At 35.6% G+C, this 17,084-nt stretch overlaps 1 protein-coding gene across 5 annotated transcripts in view; it reads left to right on the top strand.

Moving 5' to 3' along the window:
* LOC107757010 (glutathione S-transferase C-terminal domain-containing protein-like) overlaps window positions 1-17,084 on the top strand; it is a 55,596-nt gene that overhangs the window by 30,737 nt on the left and 7,775 nt on the right. For all 5 annotated transcript variants that reach the window (XM_016574341.1, XM_016574343.1, XM_016574342.1 and 2 more), the window contains exons 6-9: window positions 7,048-7,163; window positions 7,457-7,501; window positions 7,933-8,061; window positions 16,757-16,890. In XM_016574341.1, the coding sequence (XP_016429827.1) occupies window positions 7,048-7,163; window positions 7,457-7,501; window positions 7,933-8,061; window positions 16,757-16,890 (424 nt within the window). The remainder of the gene's footprint in view (window positions 1-7,047; window positions 7,164-7,456; window positions 7,502-7,932; window positions 8,062-16,756; window positions 16,891-17,084) is intronic.

Below are 17,084 nucleotides of genomic sequence, written 5' to 3'. Positions count from 1 at the left end.
GCCTGCAAAACTAGTTTTGTAGCTTAACTACAAAAATATAATTTTGTTTCTATGACACTTGCAAGTCTAAAATTACACTCTTAAAATTGCATCATATATTCAGGTTTTCCAAGACTGTGGGGACCCTGTTTCCTCGATTAAAAAATTGAGGTAACAAATTAAAATAAGAAATATGATTTCAGTTTTCATCTTTTTCATTTTGATCTGTTTTACCTTATTTTAAAACATATTTTGTTTTATTTAAAATAAGTAGTTTGAGTATAAAACATTGGTTGTTTTAGGCACAGTGTGATCCATCTTGATTTGTCTGAGAGCTTTAAGAATGTTCTGGAACTCAAGTTTCAACAAAGGCGTCCCTGTTTACATTGTGATCTCTGAGATATTGTTGTCCGAGGCACAAAACATCGCTGATGGATGCCTGAAAAGAGACCATCAGCATATAGAGCCAGGAAAGAGTTATGAAAGATTTGCTCAGCAGGACAAAACTTTGTTCACTTATAATTTGGGCTTTTCATCCAAGTTTCCTTCTGTTCATTTTATTGCTGTGGTTTTCATGTAAATTCTGTGCCCCTGTGAGGACAGGCTGACCTGTGGCGGTTCCATTGAGGGACGATCTGAAGTGTTTTGGAAGGAAAACAAAAGCAGACACATCGCCCAGTGCTGTACGTGAGCAGAATAAACATTGACTCTAATTGCTCGTTGTCAGAGAATGAGAATGAAGAATGAAGGTTCTGTATTCATTTATTACCCTTTTTTTATTTCATTGCCCTTCCACAAAAAGCTTGCAAGTCAATAAGGGGTTGCACTAATCAAGCTGCCATCTTTACTAATGAGTTTCCCTCTATTGGTTAACCTCAGAGTCACTTCATGGAAGTGGCTTTGAGCTTCCGTTGGCTGCCATCAACTTCCCCCACAATCCACGTGGGCTCTCTGGGAACGTGAGCTCAGCCAGATGGGCTGCACTAGCATGGACGTGTTCGCAATACAGCTGTTGTTTTTCTCTCTCAGCAAATGTGTCTGTCTCCAAAGGAGAGCTCAGGGCTGGGGGAGACTGTGCTGTCTGTGCTGCCTCGTCCCCACAGCTCTTCCAGTTCCCTCTGAACAATGTAATCGTGGAGGCGCAGGCCTTTAGTTTGTCAGAAAACAGCCTTCCTGTCATACTTCATGTGTATGTTCTCTTTTTGAAATCACTAAGAGGTCATTAAAATGCCGTTAGATGGTTCAGTGGAAAATGTCTCTGCATTTCTGGAAAATGACCCACAGACTGCGTAAGCATTTAATAACTAATGTTCAGTTTTGTATCTAATTTTTTCTTGTTGTTTGGGTTGACTTGTAGAATCGTGTGATATCTGGGGATATACATCTTCTGCTCTGCTTTTGCACTCTTTTTAATCAAACATCACGGCAAAGCCTTTGTTTTGGACATGAACTGTGGTAGTGCCATGCTATTCTTTGAAGTAGCATCACAATCTTTTTGTAGTTCACTAACAAAAAGAAAAGGCATAATACCATGGGGTTTTGGACTATTGTTCAAAAGTACGATTAAAGTAAGATTTTTTATTTTATTTTTTTTAATTTAATTTAATTTTATTTAATTTTATTTAATTTTATTTTATTTTTTAGCAGTTTTAGAAATAGTCACCTTGATAATACCTTTTAAAAAGGCTTTTTTCGTTTTCTGTGTCATGGTTTGTGTTTTAATGCAGATGTTTGTGTGGACATTTCATTACACCAAATACACAAAATAATGTTCTTTTTAGCAGCATCATATGACCCCTTTAAGGCTTGATTTAACATAGATGTCATGATGTCTGTCTGGAATGCCTCATACACGCTGGATAATGCTAATGGCTTCAACTCTTGCTTGCCTACTTTGAGAATTAACCTTGTACATGATTGACCTAAATGTGTCAGTATTTGGGAAGTAGAAGTGGATTAAAAAAAATAAAAAATTATTCGCTGTGAAAATAAGATGTCAAAAAAGCTAACCTCTGCATGGCTCTGTTATTTTCCATCTTGCGGCATTCCAACTTGAGCTCAGATTTCACTGTTTTGTGCCACTGCATAGTATCCAGAACAACAAGAACAAAACATTTATTTCATAAATGAGAAAAATGTTGATTGAGTTTAAGTCTTGGAGGTTTGGCTCAGTTCCTTGTGAAAGTACAAATCTGTATATTTAAGCACAAAAAGTGGCACATTTGCTTTCAATGGATTTATATAGACCGAGAAGCCAGAATGTGAGCAAAATGTGGCTTATGTTCAAATCCTCTCAATTCTTCAATGCTTTTATGTTGTTATTCCCAGAATACACTCCCTCATTAGTGTTTGGTGTTCTCATTTGTATGTTACAGTGTTAGCGGCATATATTATGAAGAAATGAATGAAAAAGAAACGAAAAACTCCACTTACAAAAAACGTGCTGTGGTAGCACAAGTGATGTTTTAAGTTGTAATACCACGGTACTTTGAGATGGACGTGTGGCCCACCAATAATGTGCTTGTTTTTAAGTTCATGAAAGGTAACTTTGGAAAGCAGTGGTGGGTGGCATGTCCACATTTTCCCTTCCAAGTGATTTGAGGTCACTGATTTTGGCCTTTTATCTATTAACTATATGTGTATTCTGTTCCAGCTCCCAATCGCTCACTGAAGCTGTGACTGTGAATAGTTAGCAGAAAAACAACCTTGAGGATGTCCTCCATTCTTGCTTAAATACCTTAATTCAGGCCTCTCTTAATCTCGCAAACACAGATGTAGCCACTCGAACACGCTATTCTGATCGTCCACTCGAGGGGCCTGTTTTCTTCTGCTTTTGTGTCCTCGGTAAAAGTTCCCCCTCCCCTGCTTGCGCTCGCACATTCACACTTTACAGCAGAAAAGAAGGAAATTGAGGTCTGGATTGCTGGAAAATATTCTCCCGTTGGTTCGCTGGCTGGAAGACTATTGGAACCTCTTGTAAGCTGAGTTATGTTGAAAAGAGAGATGCTGTTTTTCATTTTCTCATCCTCCATTCTGTCGGGTTTTGAAAATGCTAGTTCAGTGGAAACATTGTACGCTGCAGTAATTTGCTGTTCTGAATCACATATTGATTCACTACTGTTCAAAATTTTGGGATCAGTAAGATTTTTATTATTTTTTTCCAGCAAGAATGCATTAAATTGATGGAAAGTGACAGTCAAGAGATTTATTATGTTACAAAAGCTTTCAATTTCAAATAAATGTAGTTTTTTAAAAACTTTCTATTCATCAAAAAACACTGAAAATAACAAAAAAATATTAATTAGCACAGCGGTTTTAAACATTAATAATCATAAGAAATGTTTCTTGAGCAGCAAATCAGCATATTAGAATGATTTCTGAAGAATCATGTGACACTGCAGACTGGAGTAATGATGCTGAAAATTCAGCTTTGATCACAGGAATAAATTACATTTAGATTCGAATAGTCATTTTAAATTGTAGTAATATTTCACAAATATTTCAGTTTTTTACTGTATATTTGACAAAACAAATGTAGCCTTGGTGAGCATAATTTTCTTTTTTAATAATTTAAATCTAAATTACAACATTGCATTGATGCAGTCAGATTTTTAATTCTGTCTTCCTATTATATTATCTCCTACAGTTCAGTTAATAAAAAAACTGGTCTCTTAAACCAGCATTGTAAGGTAGCTGAGATAACCATCCCTACTCCAATACACATGTAAAGATCAAAACATCACTGTACGTTATGGTATTGTTAAAGTTATTATACAGATAAGTGACCACACTGAGAAATGCCAGTTTATTAAAATTGCTCGTTTCTTTATTAGTTGAACTGTGGGATAATATATGAAAAGGCACATAAATCAACATGGATCTAAAGTATTGTGAAAAGCAATATCATGAGAAAAGGAATTGCCGTATTGATGATTGTATCAGTGCAGCCCTGATTAGACCTCATGATCTTTTCTTATTTGTTTCATCCGTTCTCTTCCCAACAAATACACATCTTCGTCTTGTCTCAATCATCTCTGTCTCCACTATCACCTTCTCTGTTTGTCTCAAAGGACTGCAGTGGGTTGTGAATCAAACCTGGCTGCTATCTCAGGTAAATTAGAAACTCTGCCTGATCAATACATCTCATCATTCTATGAACGTCTTTCTGCTTGGTTTCTCCTTCTTCACTTTCAGCACCACAATTTTCTGTCTGCAGAATACAGCTTTTGGTGGAGCTTGACCATAATGTATTTTGAGAGTTTCTTCCTTCCTTCTTTCCTTCCTTATTTATTTATGATCATTTATTTGCTTACTGTTTTTTTTTTGTTGTTGTACATTTTGTCCAATTTGCCACTTTTGATTTGACCATGGTGAAAGAACAGCAAATAATGAGAAATGAGATTCACAGGATTCAAACTTGCTTGCTTATTTATTTGCTTATTTGCTGTAGTTTTTTTGGCATTTTTGCCACTTTTGATTTGACTGTGGTAAAAGGACCGCAAATTACTACCCGGTCTCATGGCAAATACGTACCTGGGGGCACATTTTTGCAAGACGCGAAATACGTACCTATATCAACGTAATAAAAACGTGCCAGGGTTGACGTATTGAACCCGTGTTTTAGCGCCACTCACTGGACATTTCTCTTTGAAACTGCGGCGAAACGTGCAGTAAGGTACGTAAAAACGGTGTTGCAGTAATGTACACAGAGGTACGTATTTTTATGAGACTGGGTTGGCAAATTATGGGGAATGTGATTCACAGGTTTCAAAAATGTATTTAATTTATTTGCTTTATTTATTTGCTTGTGCTGTAGCAAATTATGGAAAATTAGATTATTGGGATCCTAAGTGTCGGAACATGTTGTGACAAAACTGACACTCATTTTTAAAATGGTTTGCTCTGGACTGTAGACCAGTGATGGGTTTATGGTTAATGATATGAAATAAGTAGACTTTTAAAGCAATTTTTTGTTTACTCAGTTCTTTACTTGTCTGCCACAACCATGTTAATACCTTTTAATTATCTTCTTTTGGACGTTTAGCTAATCAGCTAATCTGGATGTGCTTTTAATGATTTACAATACGCATTTCACAATAAATTATATTAGAATTCTAATCCATTGCCTTCTGGTAAAAAATATCAAAAGCTCATTGTTCATTGGAAGGATTGCAGGTTTTCAGAAGGATTTGATTCTCTTGATGTGTGAGAGATTGTTCTTTTGACAGCACGCCGACATTCCTCTGGATTTATGTCTCTCAGAGCCTGCAAATATGCTCTCAGTTAATGAGTTACATCTTCACTGCATACTATGTATCTGCTCCACTCTGATAGCGCTCATGCCATTCGAATCCTGTTAGAGAAAGACAACACATGCAAATTCCACAGGCGTCTTTTGCAAAAGAATCGGCATGTTTGTCTTTTCTTCCTCACCTGAGCCTGATTGATTCTTTTGTAGCCTGTCAGAATCATAGACATTAATTATCAGGTGTTGATAACACATGATAAACAAAACTGTACAAAGCTTTGTTAGGCTGTTTTGTGGTTTGTTTCCTATTTGGCTCTAGGTAGTATTTCCGCTGTCATCAGAGAGTTGTGCATAAATGAGCGCAGCAGTGCACAGCAGACGTGTCTGTGATTTATATTGCATTGATGGTGTTTCTTCAACGCAGCTTGAGCACTCGCTTCAAAACAGGAAATCTGCTGCAAATTTATTCCCCGTGGCTGTGTGAAAACAGCCTTTAACTCCAATTAAAGTTTGAGATGACTTGAGTGGCTAGGGGAAAAAAAAGGTGTAAAAATAAATTTTTGAGAGCTTTCCCGCTTTTAACATTTCTCACAAAGCCGTTGAAATAATGCAATCTGTTTAATCACAGCTGAGAGTGGTGGTTGGCAGTTCTCTTTTCAGTTTGTGACCTGTAAGAATGCTAAATGTAGCGAATGCCATTTTTAGGTATTCATTGGCTTGTTTATACTGATGTTCAGAGACTGATGTAAATTGTGCAGAGCCAAGTGAGGGACAAAACAAATGGAAGAAGCAAAATAATTATTAGAAGTTTTAATGACACATAACATACCCTGCCTTGACACTTGATGTGCTTGATAACAGTGTGAATATGTAATTATTAATACCCACATTTTTATGGTTTATATAATAATACGACCAATTTCTGTTATTTCCTGCATGGCTTAGACTAGCACTCTGGTATCATTCCACATTTTCCTTCTCTTATAATAAGGTAATTTATGCATATTTTTATAATAAAAACAATAGTTTGTGTATTTATTTGTATCTGTTATTCCCTGCATAGCTTTGCTAGTCTCTAGAATCATTCCACCTTTTTTCTTCTTTTACAATAAAATAGTTTAAACTTAAAACAATACAAAAACAATAGTCTGTTTGTTTTTATTTATTTTATTTTATTTATTTTATTTATTTACTTACTTTTATCGGTTATTTCCTACATAGCTTTGCCAGTCTCTAGAATCATTCTACCTTTTTTTCTTCTCTTAGAATAAAATTTTAACTTATTTAAACAAAACAATAGTTTGTTTGTTTTTATTTTTTGTTATGATCTATTTTTTTTTTATTCATGTTTGTCTGTTATTTAATTATATCTGTTCTTTATATAGCCATATTTTTTTCTTCTCTTACAATAATATCATTTAAAATTAATTTGTTTTAAATAAACCAATAGTTTGTTTGTTTACCTATGTATTTTAGCTGTTATTTTTATTTATATCTATTTGTTGTTTATTTATATCTATCTTTATATCAATCTGTTTCTTTATATTCATCTGTTATTTATATAGCCACCTTTATTTATTTAATTATTTATTTCTGTAAAATCAGTCATTCTTATAATAAACCCGTTCGAGATGACAGACTGATTGTGATCTCTGTTTATTTTCTGATGATGACCTGCTGAATGTACATTATCATTAATTTACTGTGTCATGTATTATTTATAGCATGGACACTCATTTTTAATTTGGCTTCAGATGAGAAAAGAATTGCGGTGTGTTGCTGTCGGCCGTCTCAGTCTTCACGTTTGCTTTTCTCCAAAGGTAAGATGTCAGACGCCCGCGCCGTGCGCAAACAACAACAGCTCGACAACCTGGTTGCCATGGTGACGGAGCTGGCCCACCCCGGGCACACAGTGGTGGATTTCTGCAGCGGGGGGGTAAGTTGCCTTCTGACATTTTAAAAACGTCTTGTACTTTTTTCTGTTTTCTTACGAGAGTCTGTATGTGTGTCAGTAAGCATCTGTTCTCCTCCCTTGTCACCTCATGTAATCTTTGGGAGTGCTCTTGTTATTCTGTGCATACATATAAGCCCTGATGTTACAGCCTGTGAGCAACAGGTCAATATTCTGATGGGTGTCTGTGTTCTCGTGAGCCGACTTTGATCTGATGAGCTCTTTGAGCTCTGTTTCTCCAAGATCTTTTGCAGCTTTCTCTTTCTTTGTTTTCTTAGGGGCACGTTGGGATTGTTTTGGCATACACGCTTCCTAAATGTCAGGTAAGACTTTCTGATTTGTTCAAGTGTAGCAAGTTCAAGTTAAAGGAGTCAAAGAAGAGAAACTTCCTCCCAAGTGACCTCATTTGTTGACACTGGAAAAATAAACTGATTCCAAACTGATTTTTTCCCACAAGACCTTTTTGGGAAAATTGTACTTTAACCAGAGCGAATAGGAAAATCAAGTCGGTACTTACTCTGCATTAGAATACTCTTTGAGCGCTAATACACTTTTGATAGTTCAGTGGATTATTAGGTAGTCATTTAGATGTACTTCATTTTCTCTGCTGATTTTCTTTCCTTTTGATAAAATGGCTTTTCTAAGAAGATTAGTTTGAGGATCAATGAGCAGCTTGGCAATGAACCAGTAAACTGTAACTGGTATTATATGCGGCATGGTGAAATATCCCTTTTTTTTGTTTGTTATCGATCAGGTTATTCTCATTGAAAATAAAGAGGAGTCACTGGTCAGGGCCAGAGACCGAAGCGCTCAGCTTGGATTGACAAACATCGGCTTCGTCCAGGCAAATCTTGACTATTTCACTGGAAACTTCAACATTGGGGTAAGTGCTGCCTTATATTATACATATGCATGATATTTGTATATGAAGTGTTAGACAGATATTTCAGCAAGTATGTTAAATATATTTACAGACATTGTTGTTTTTAAGATGCTTAATTATAATACTCAAAAGTAGGACTGCAACTAACGATTATTTTGCTAATCGATTAGTTGGTCGATTATTTTTCCCGATTAATCGGATTAAAAACAAACAATTTTCTTTTTTTATTTTATTGACAAAAACACACTATTCCACATTCTGCCCAATGTCCTTAAAACAAACGTGCCAACTGAATGCTATGAAAACATACAGTGCTTAACAATTTATTAGACCACCTGCCATAATAAAGAGAAAACACATTTTAGGAATTGTAGGAATCTGTCAAAAAATTGTTTAAATGAATTTGTGACATTTATACATAAGGATATGACCGTTAACTGAAAGTTTTTTTTGCGCTGAGGACGCACACGCATCTGTTAAAGCGCCTGACAGGGCAAGCCATTACGCTAATGCATTAGCTTAAAGCTTAAAATAAAGAATTCTCATGTTTTGGGTAGCTTGGATCACGTAACTCTCCTGCAGCATCTCATTCTGTTTCCTCCACTATTTTAGATGCATTTTGTCCATAGAAATAAGTAATTCAGTGCTTTACGCGACCGGCTGAAGTTGGACAAGTATGTAAACTCCGTTGAACGTGCACTTGTGGGCAGACCCGATTAATCGATAATGAGAATCGTTGTCGATGATTTTCATAATCGATTTTATCGATTAGTTGTTGAAGCCCTACTCAAAAGTTCTCGCTATGATAATGCTAACAGATTTAGGTGGCATTTTTATTCCTCAGTTATTATTGTTTTTTTGTTTAGTTTTTTTTGTTGTAGGAAATTGTTTGTAATTCATCCAGCATTTGTCCTATTTGTGCTACTGTGATCGTTTGATTTAATCATCATTGGTAGCACGATTTATTGTAAAACTTTTTTTTTTTTTCTTTTCAATTGGTCAGAACAAAACTGGCAGCCATGTTACTTACTTGTTCAGATTACATTTTCCGGTGAAAATTCTTATTTTGGAAATACTTCCAAGATGTAGTATCTGTAATTGCGAAGTACAGTGAACTGGTGCGTTGACTGACAGCCTACACATAGACCTCAAAACATTAGATTCATCCGTGCTGAGGAGCCGTGCCAATGCTCAACCCACGTAAAGAAGATAATTCCACAAATAACTGCAATTGCAGGTTTCAAACAGAGATTTACATTTACATTTAGTAATTTACCCCCCCCCCCAGTTTTACATTAGATTTTCAATCCCTTATTTTCAGCGTGCTCTCAGACATTTGGACCCCCATAGCCTTTCAACGATAATTGCTTTTGTTAATGTTTGCTTACAACGTTTGTTCTTGCTATAGAATAGTTAAAAATTATTTCACATTAAGAACATACATTTTTGCCAGAAGGTATAGGTTGTCCCTTCATTTGCATTGTAAAGCCTGTTTAAAAGAATGGATTCTGGCACTCTGTAGTTGCAGCATGTTTGATTCTCCCTGCCATCCATATTAATTATGCTGTTAACCCTCACGTTTGTCCTTCATTTCATTTCAAAAGCGAGTGGGTTTCTCATTTCTGCATTTTGAGTGATGAAATTAACTCATTGACATGAGCCTATCCAACATACCCAAACAGACTGCATTCAGTTTTTCCGTAATTTTTCATTTGCTCAAGTGTTGTAACCACAAACTTATTAGAAATGAGACAGCAAGTTTCTATTACAGAATCTAGCTGGATTGTACCTGTGTTAAGCACTCTCTGACCTTATTTAAGACAGACAGAAATATATTTGCTTTTTTATAATATATTAATACTAATACTATTTATTTTTCATACAGCGTTGGCAAACAGTTTTGGCTTGTTTCAAGCAGAAACCTCTCAAAATGTTGTTACAGTTTGCCAATGTGGTAAAAAATAAACTTAATGCAAGATATTTTATCTGAAAACAGTTTTCAGATAAAAATACTGATTAATAAACAGATTTTTTGCTGTGTAATCTTTGAGGGACACTGCTGTCTTTGTAATAAATGAGGGAGTATGTGCTTGCTGCAGTTTTTGTTTGTTTTTGGCAGTAATGAGATGTTTGGGCCTGCAACCCCTGGCCTCATCTCCACAGAGAGCTGCGGATGCAGTATTGAGCTTCACACACGGCCGAAGTTGGGGGATTATTTGCTGCCCACACAAAGGGGCTTTATCAAACCTTTACTGTTTCCCAAAACTAATACCTGTATCTCTATGTATAACTTCATTTGGGAAACTAGCACGATCATAAAAAAAAAACATGCAAGATTTATATCGAACAGTCACCTAAAAAAAAATTGTCAAAATGACCATCCTAGGTTTATCTAGTTATTTTTTTTCCCTCACATTTTCCCATGTGGAGGTGAAATATTCCTTGACTTACATCAGCAATAAGTGATAAAGGTGTAATCAGACTATTTTAACACCTGTGCAAGCGATAGGACTTTTTTTTTTGATCGCATTAAGTTGTTAAACATTAAATATCTTCTGGTTTATAACATCACACAGCAGTGGATAGAGAAAGTGCTTGTCTCTAGATTCTTGAAAAATCTGAAAATATCAGGGACATTTTAAAATTGTGGTTTACAGGCTTGAAAGTAACACTGTGATATATATTTTTTTTAAATAAAAGTTTTGTTTCACTTTAATTTTGAATGTTTGACATGCTGAATACGAAAATTACATTACTTTTTGTGTATCATTAGCAGTGCTCATGCAAACTAAAAAAATGTGTTGACAAATTATACAAGCTAATCTGTTATTACTCATGCATAACAATTGCAAGGTACATGCATAATACCGAGCTAACATCAGTGTAACATTAACATAAACAGTTACCAAAGTGAGTCGTCCAAAACTTCAGAAGAGTAGAATGGATGAATTTGGTCTTTTATGACTAGTCAAGCGCTAGAATATTACAAAATATTCCGGAAAGTTACAGAAACTTTGAGAATGTTACCATCCTTGCAAAAGTAATATATCTTAAAAAATGCAAAATTAGTAAAAAACAAAAAAAACAACCTAATCTGTTCTAAACCAATGTTTCATAATTAATGATAGCAGTTCTAAAATTTAACTGAATATTACCTAAATATTTACCAATATATTGAAATTGAAAATAAATAATACAATAAAAATTAGCACCACAGAATTACCAAAACCGTAAAAAATAAAATAAAATTGTGAAAGAAATTTTGGTTACATTGTGTAATTAGTCATTGAACTATAGTTTACAAATCAGTCTAAATTTAAATAATTCATTGGTGAATATGTATGAATTTTAATGATTTTTATTAAAATCTTATACAGCAAATACAAGTGACAGGAAACATGAAAAAGTATTCAGATAGAAAAGATTGTTGACGTGTATGGGTTGAGTTTAAAGATTCATTCCACCATCGAGGAACAGTTAATATGAAAGATCTTGAAAGTGATTGTGTACTGTGTTGGTAATATAAGACAGATTCCTTTGCTGTTTAGAGACAAAGAGGTCTTTTAAGGCTTTGAATTAGAATTTTACCTCGTCTTTGAGTTTCTAAACCAGTATCTTGCATAACTCCCATTTCAATAGCATAAATGATTAAAAGGCTTTGCTTGCTAAAGCAGCACAGCAAGAACTGTGTGTAAACAGATACATATTGTTTCCCAGAGGGTTAGATACGTGAAAATAGCTACTATTCCTTTTTTTAAGACAGTCTAATAATAAGGCTTGTAGCTACACCAGGGGAAAAAATGACTAAACGTGGATAATGATGTGAAAAGAGAAGCTATGGGCTGTTTGCTCAGACTTGATTTGTTGTACCTGTTGAATGATGGTGAAACAAGCACACTGCTGTGTTCTGTGGCTATGAATAATGAACTTGCATTGTAGCCGTGAAGCTGCGCCTTCCGCACCTCAGGCAAACTACTTAATTATAATGACAGAAAAGTTTTTTACCCCCATTGAAGGGAAGAAAAAGAAATATCATCAGCAAAAATTGAAGTCCTGCTCCAAAAAGAAAAGAAGAAAAAACCCTAATTAAGAAATATGCTTTTGCAGCATGCTTTATTATTTTGCCATCCAGTGCTGAATAAATTATACAAGGAAAAACAAGCATTGAGGCTGACGTTAAACTCTGTCAATGTCGTTATATTTTCAATGCTTTAATCATTTATTTTGTTTGCAGGATCCTTCAGTACAAGAGACCTCACAAAACTAATGCGAATTCCACTTTATTTGCTTGCAAAGGAAAAACAAACTTGAGCTTCTTTCCCATGCTAAACAACATTCATCTGATCTCTTCGGAGACAGCCCACAAGCTTTGTCTCATTATGACTGTAAATTCATTCTAGAGACGGAGCATCCGAAATTCCGAAGAAAGACTTGGAATGACTGTGATGTGTTTTTCAACCTCTTTCCATTTGTAAAAAAAAATAAATAAAATCGGGCTTAATCGCTTTACCAAAGAATGCCAAGAATGATTTCATGTTAAGCTCAAGTGTAATTGCTTTACAGTATTATTCCCGCAGTAAACCCACAAATATAAAAAAAAAACAATATTTTAAAGTTCTTTTCTATTGACCTGTTCTCACTAAAAATTAAAATTACCGTATTGACCCGAATATAAGACGTTTTTTTCTTGGAAATACATCTCAAAAAACGACATCAGATTCTTAGTTCAAACACACCTTTGTAAAAAGGTGCAAATGATACCTAATGTATCAATTAATAAGACTAAGTTTGATACTTGCACGTCTCGTCTGTCTGAAAGAAAGGCTTGATGCAGTCCAAAGGTTCAAGTTGATCTTTGCTGAAGTTGGTTGATGAAAAAGAACCAGTTTGAGTCAGAGAATCTTGGTGAATGGAAAAGTCAAGGCCGAAGCCTGGCACGAACTTAGTGTGTCCTGGAGCGTTGTAGCTCACATCTTCTCAAAACCTAACAGAACCACTGACTCTGGGCGGGTCACTGAATGTGAGGCCTTTAAAGTCTGCGAAGATTCCCGCCTCTCAAGATGGGCTTGTCCAATGAGAAAGGCCGGAATCCCAAGTGGGAGTTTTGAGATACTGGGGAGTTTTTATGACCCTTTGTGTGAGGGCATGGTAATTTGCAAATGGAACTTGAATCGAAATTACTAAAGATTCTCAGGACACTAATATATTGCCTATGTACCCACATATAATATACACTCTCGTTTAGATCATCAGAAGGCGAATTCATAGATACTAAACATGGTAGGATTACATATAGGTAAGATGACAGGAATGAGTGTTTCCATCATAAGCCTGCATAAAACAGTATAAAATCTCAAAGACAACATACACAATGACCTGAAGGATATGTGTGTTCATTCAAAGAAAGGTTTTCCTATGGATTAATTAGAAAAGAGTCCATTTCTACTGTGCACTGTGTCTCTTCCTTATGGAAAAGGCAGTGATTTTCCCTACTCACATTCCATTAGGTCGTAAATGTATCTGGTGTCAGGGTTGCCATGGTAACCAGGGTCCTGGGCCTTGTTCACAGACAACTTGGCACCCAGTATGTTTATTGGGTGAGGGGTCTGTGAACGTTTGTTAATCTAATGAATAATTGATTTGTTAAATCAAATGAAAATTGGTGTGTCTGATTGGTCGAGACGCTACACCACACTGGACGCTTTGCCAATATTTCTTTTTCCTAATTTATTCAGTCTCGGCTTATAATATGTCAGCTAGGGCTGTGTGTTTTCCCACACGGAGTTCACGGACATATTTCCTCCTCTATGGCAACTCCAAGCGGCATGTAAAGCGAATCCTCTGAGATTTGGCCACATTTCCCGGAAAACTTCTTATGGGGGATTTAAAGGGTGTTAATCCGTGGATTTGGTCGGCTGTGCGCACACACGCTCATTGAGACAACAGTTTGCATTATTTGTTCCAGTCTCTCACCCTAACAGTGATGGATATAGGCACTGGTCCGTGAGCCGAGCCGAACGCTTGATCTTCACTTGAGCTTCTGTGACGACATCTAAGATGTTTCTTTACCCTCCATCAAGCTGTTCGATCCACTTTTTCTGCTAATAGGCAGAGAGACATCTGCTGTCATGCGGTGTCACAGTGGTGGGGTATGACTGCCGCTCTCTCTCTCTCTCTCTCTCTCTCGCTCTGTGCCTAAACCACTAACAGATCAATGAGAACACGGCTAGATACAGAAAGGTGGGAAGAGCTTTGAGATGTGTGGAAATGTGGTCAAGGACAGACGGAAAGCAGTGTGAAGAGTTTTCAATCTGGTTGTCATGCATTGATTTACACCACCCTTGTCACGTGCTTGATCGAAAAAGGGGGGTCGTCTTATACTCAGGGTCGTCTTATATTCAGGCCAATACGGTAGTCAGACAAGTTTTGGATTTTTTTTTACATTTTATTTATTTATTTATTTTTGGTTTGTTTTGGAATTTTTTTATATGCTTTGGTTTCTGTTTTCCTTTTTTATGGTTTTGTTTTGTTTTTTGCTTTTATAGTAGAACAGTTCATTTTGTGCACAAGAAACATAAAAGCCAACAGTAATCATGCAGATCAAAAAGACATGATAATGTGTTTTAGATATATTTATACTTTATTGCAAAGCTCTATATTATTACTGTCAGTACACTGTTATTGTGTTAGTTATTATATCTCCTATTCCTTTATCATCCTATCACTATATAGCTACCTAAAAGTCATGTATTTTATCAGATCTTGTATTTTGTGTTAAAGTGAGTAATATCTTTTCTCAGTTGTGCTACATCTAGCATTAAAGCATTTGCCAGAATACTTTTTCATTTTGCCTTTGGTGTGAATAGACTTGTCTGAAAAAGGCCATATTCCTGTACTTTGTACCTGAAGTCGTACACTAGTTGTGCATTGATTTACTCTTTAAAGTCTCTTGTCCATCATTGTAGAATCTGCAGTTTTGTTGCATTAACTTCAGAAATTCACCTGCCGACGTCTTCAAAGCTCCAGGTTTTCACGCTCGATTTTGCTTGTTGTGGTGATGCGGCGCTCTGTTGTTGGCTTCTGACGTGAATGGATGGCCCCATTATGAGATGGTGGTCTACTTCAAAGCCGAAACCCTGCGTTAATGGATTCTGATCAGTACATAAGGGTGGCCCTTGAATACTCAAACACCTGCCCGGGGTTTTTGAGAATGGCTTTATTCCAGATCCTGTTGAAAAGACATTATGAATCATTTCTGTCTAATTAGCGTCTCAAGAACTTAATTACAGTCCACTGTAGCGAATCAGCTCATTCATGGGGAAATATGAATAATTAATCATAACTAGTTATAATTAATTATTATAAATATTTAGATCCGCTGTAGATATTTACTTGACCTCTAGTCCTCAAATACAGCTGGCACGTCACCCGATTGGCAAAACATCATGACGTCATAGTGATGATTGGCAGTCCCGTCAGCCAGTAAACACCGACCTAGAAGCGGAGCAACAATAACAAAAGGACAGGAGAGCAGAAAGAAACACAATATACACAAAACACACGTGGAACGTAACAACCCTGAATACTGGAAAATAGTCTAATACACGCATTTATAATGATATAACAAATTGTATTTTACTTTAGGTACAGCAACCCTACTGGTTTAAATGTCAAGTTCCTAGTAATGTAATCTTTTAGTCTTTCATGTTGGCTTCATACAGGTTTGAAAAACTTCTGTACCAGTCTCTAAATTTGTTTTTAATTTAATGACTTCAAAAATGTGTTGTGTGACTATCAAGTAATCAAATGTTTTCCATACACCTTTTTCTCCTCTTAAGTATTTCATCCTTTTAATGAGACCTGTAAGCCTTCCCACTTTGGTTATACCTTGACATATTTTGAAACATATTTTGACATAAATCTGAAAATTCATTTAATTACGAAAATGAAAAAAAAAAAAATGTTTTCATACAAGTCATGTATTCAAGTCATTGTCTGTATATCTTACATTTTTATTGCATGTTTCAGTAAATTAATTTGATTCAATTCAAGTTGATTTCATAACCGGTCAAAAGTTTGGGTCAGAAAGATTATTTTTTGAAGAAGAAATTAAGAAATGAATGCAGAGATGCATTAAATTGATCAAAAGCGACATTTATAATGTTACAAAAAAAGTTTCTATTTCAAATAAATGTTGTTCTTTTGAACTTTCTGTTCATCAAAAAAATATGAAAAACAATTATCACACATTCCACAAAATTATTAGGCAGCACAACAGTTTTCAACTGTTTTCACAAAGTTTTTTCCAGCTGTTTTGAGCGCTAAATCAGCATATCAGAATGATTTGAGAAGGATAATGTGAGACTGAAAGCTTGAGTAATGATGCTGAAAATTCAGCTTTGTATCACAGGAATAAATTACATTTTATAATATATATTCTAAAAAAATGGTTATTTTAAATTGTAATATTACTTCGCACTATTATCGTTGTTATACTATATTTTTGGTCAAATAAAAGCCGTGGTGAGCATAAGAGACGACTTTCAAAAACATTTGAAAAATCTTCCCGAAAAAAAAAAGACATCAAACCCTTTTATCCAAAAGTGACACATTATTTTCTTGCTCAGTTGTGGTTGGTTGGTTGGTTACCAACTTTTGGTTAAGAACCCATGTCTTTAAGCAGTGTCTATTTCAGGTGGCCCTGCATGCGTGCGGAGTGGCGACAGACATGGTGTTGGATCGCTGCCTCCAGGCGCGGGCGGGATTTGTGATTAGTCCGTGCTGCTATGGGTTCATTCAAAACACACTCAAGTTCAACTTTCCCAAAAGGTGAAAACTATGTCTCTTCTGTCTCTCTGACTTTCCTTGCTTGCTATCTTTCTTTTCATTTGTTCGCCTAATTCCACAGTACACAACGATAGTGTAGATCTATAATAATCCACGGTATTAAATGTTAAGCTCTGCATACTCTGGAAAAAATACTGACGAGAATGAATGATGACGATCAAAAAGAGCTCACCATA

The sequence above is a fragment of the Sinocyclocheilus rhinocerous genome, unplaced genomic scaffold (assembly GCF_001515625.1).
Source record: "Sinocyclocheilus rhinocerous isolate Xijiao unplaced genomic scaffold, SAMN03320098_v1.1 scaffold953, whole genome shotgun sequence".
Taxonomy (NCBI): domain Eukaryota; kingdom Metazoa; phylum Chordata; class Actinopteri; order Cypriniformes; family Cyprinidae; genus Sinocyclocheilus; species Sinocyclocheilus rhinocerous.
The sequence above is the reverse complement of the archived record's forward strand: the minus strand, read 5'-3'. Positions and strand labels throughout refer to the sequence as shown.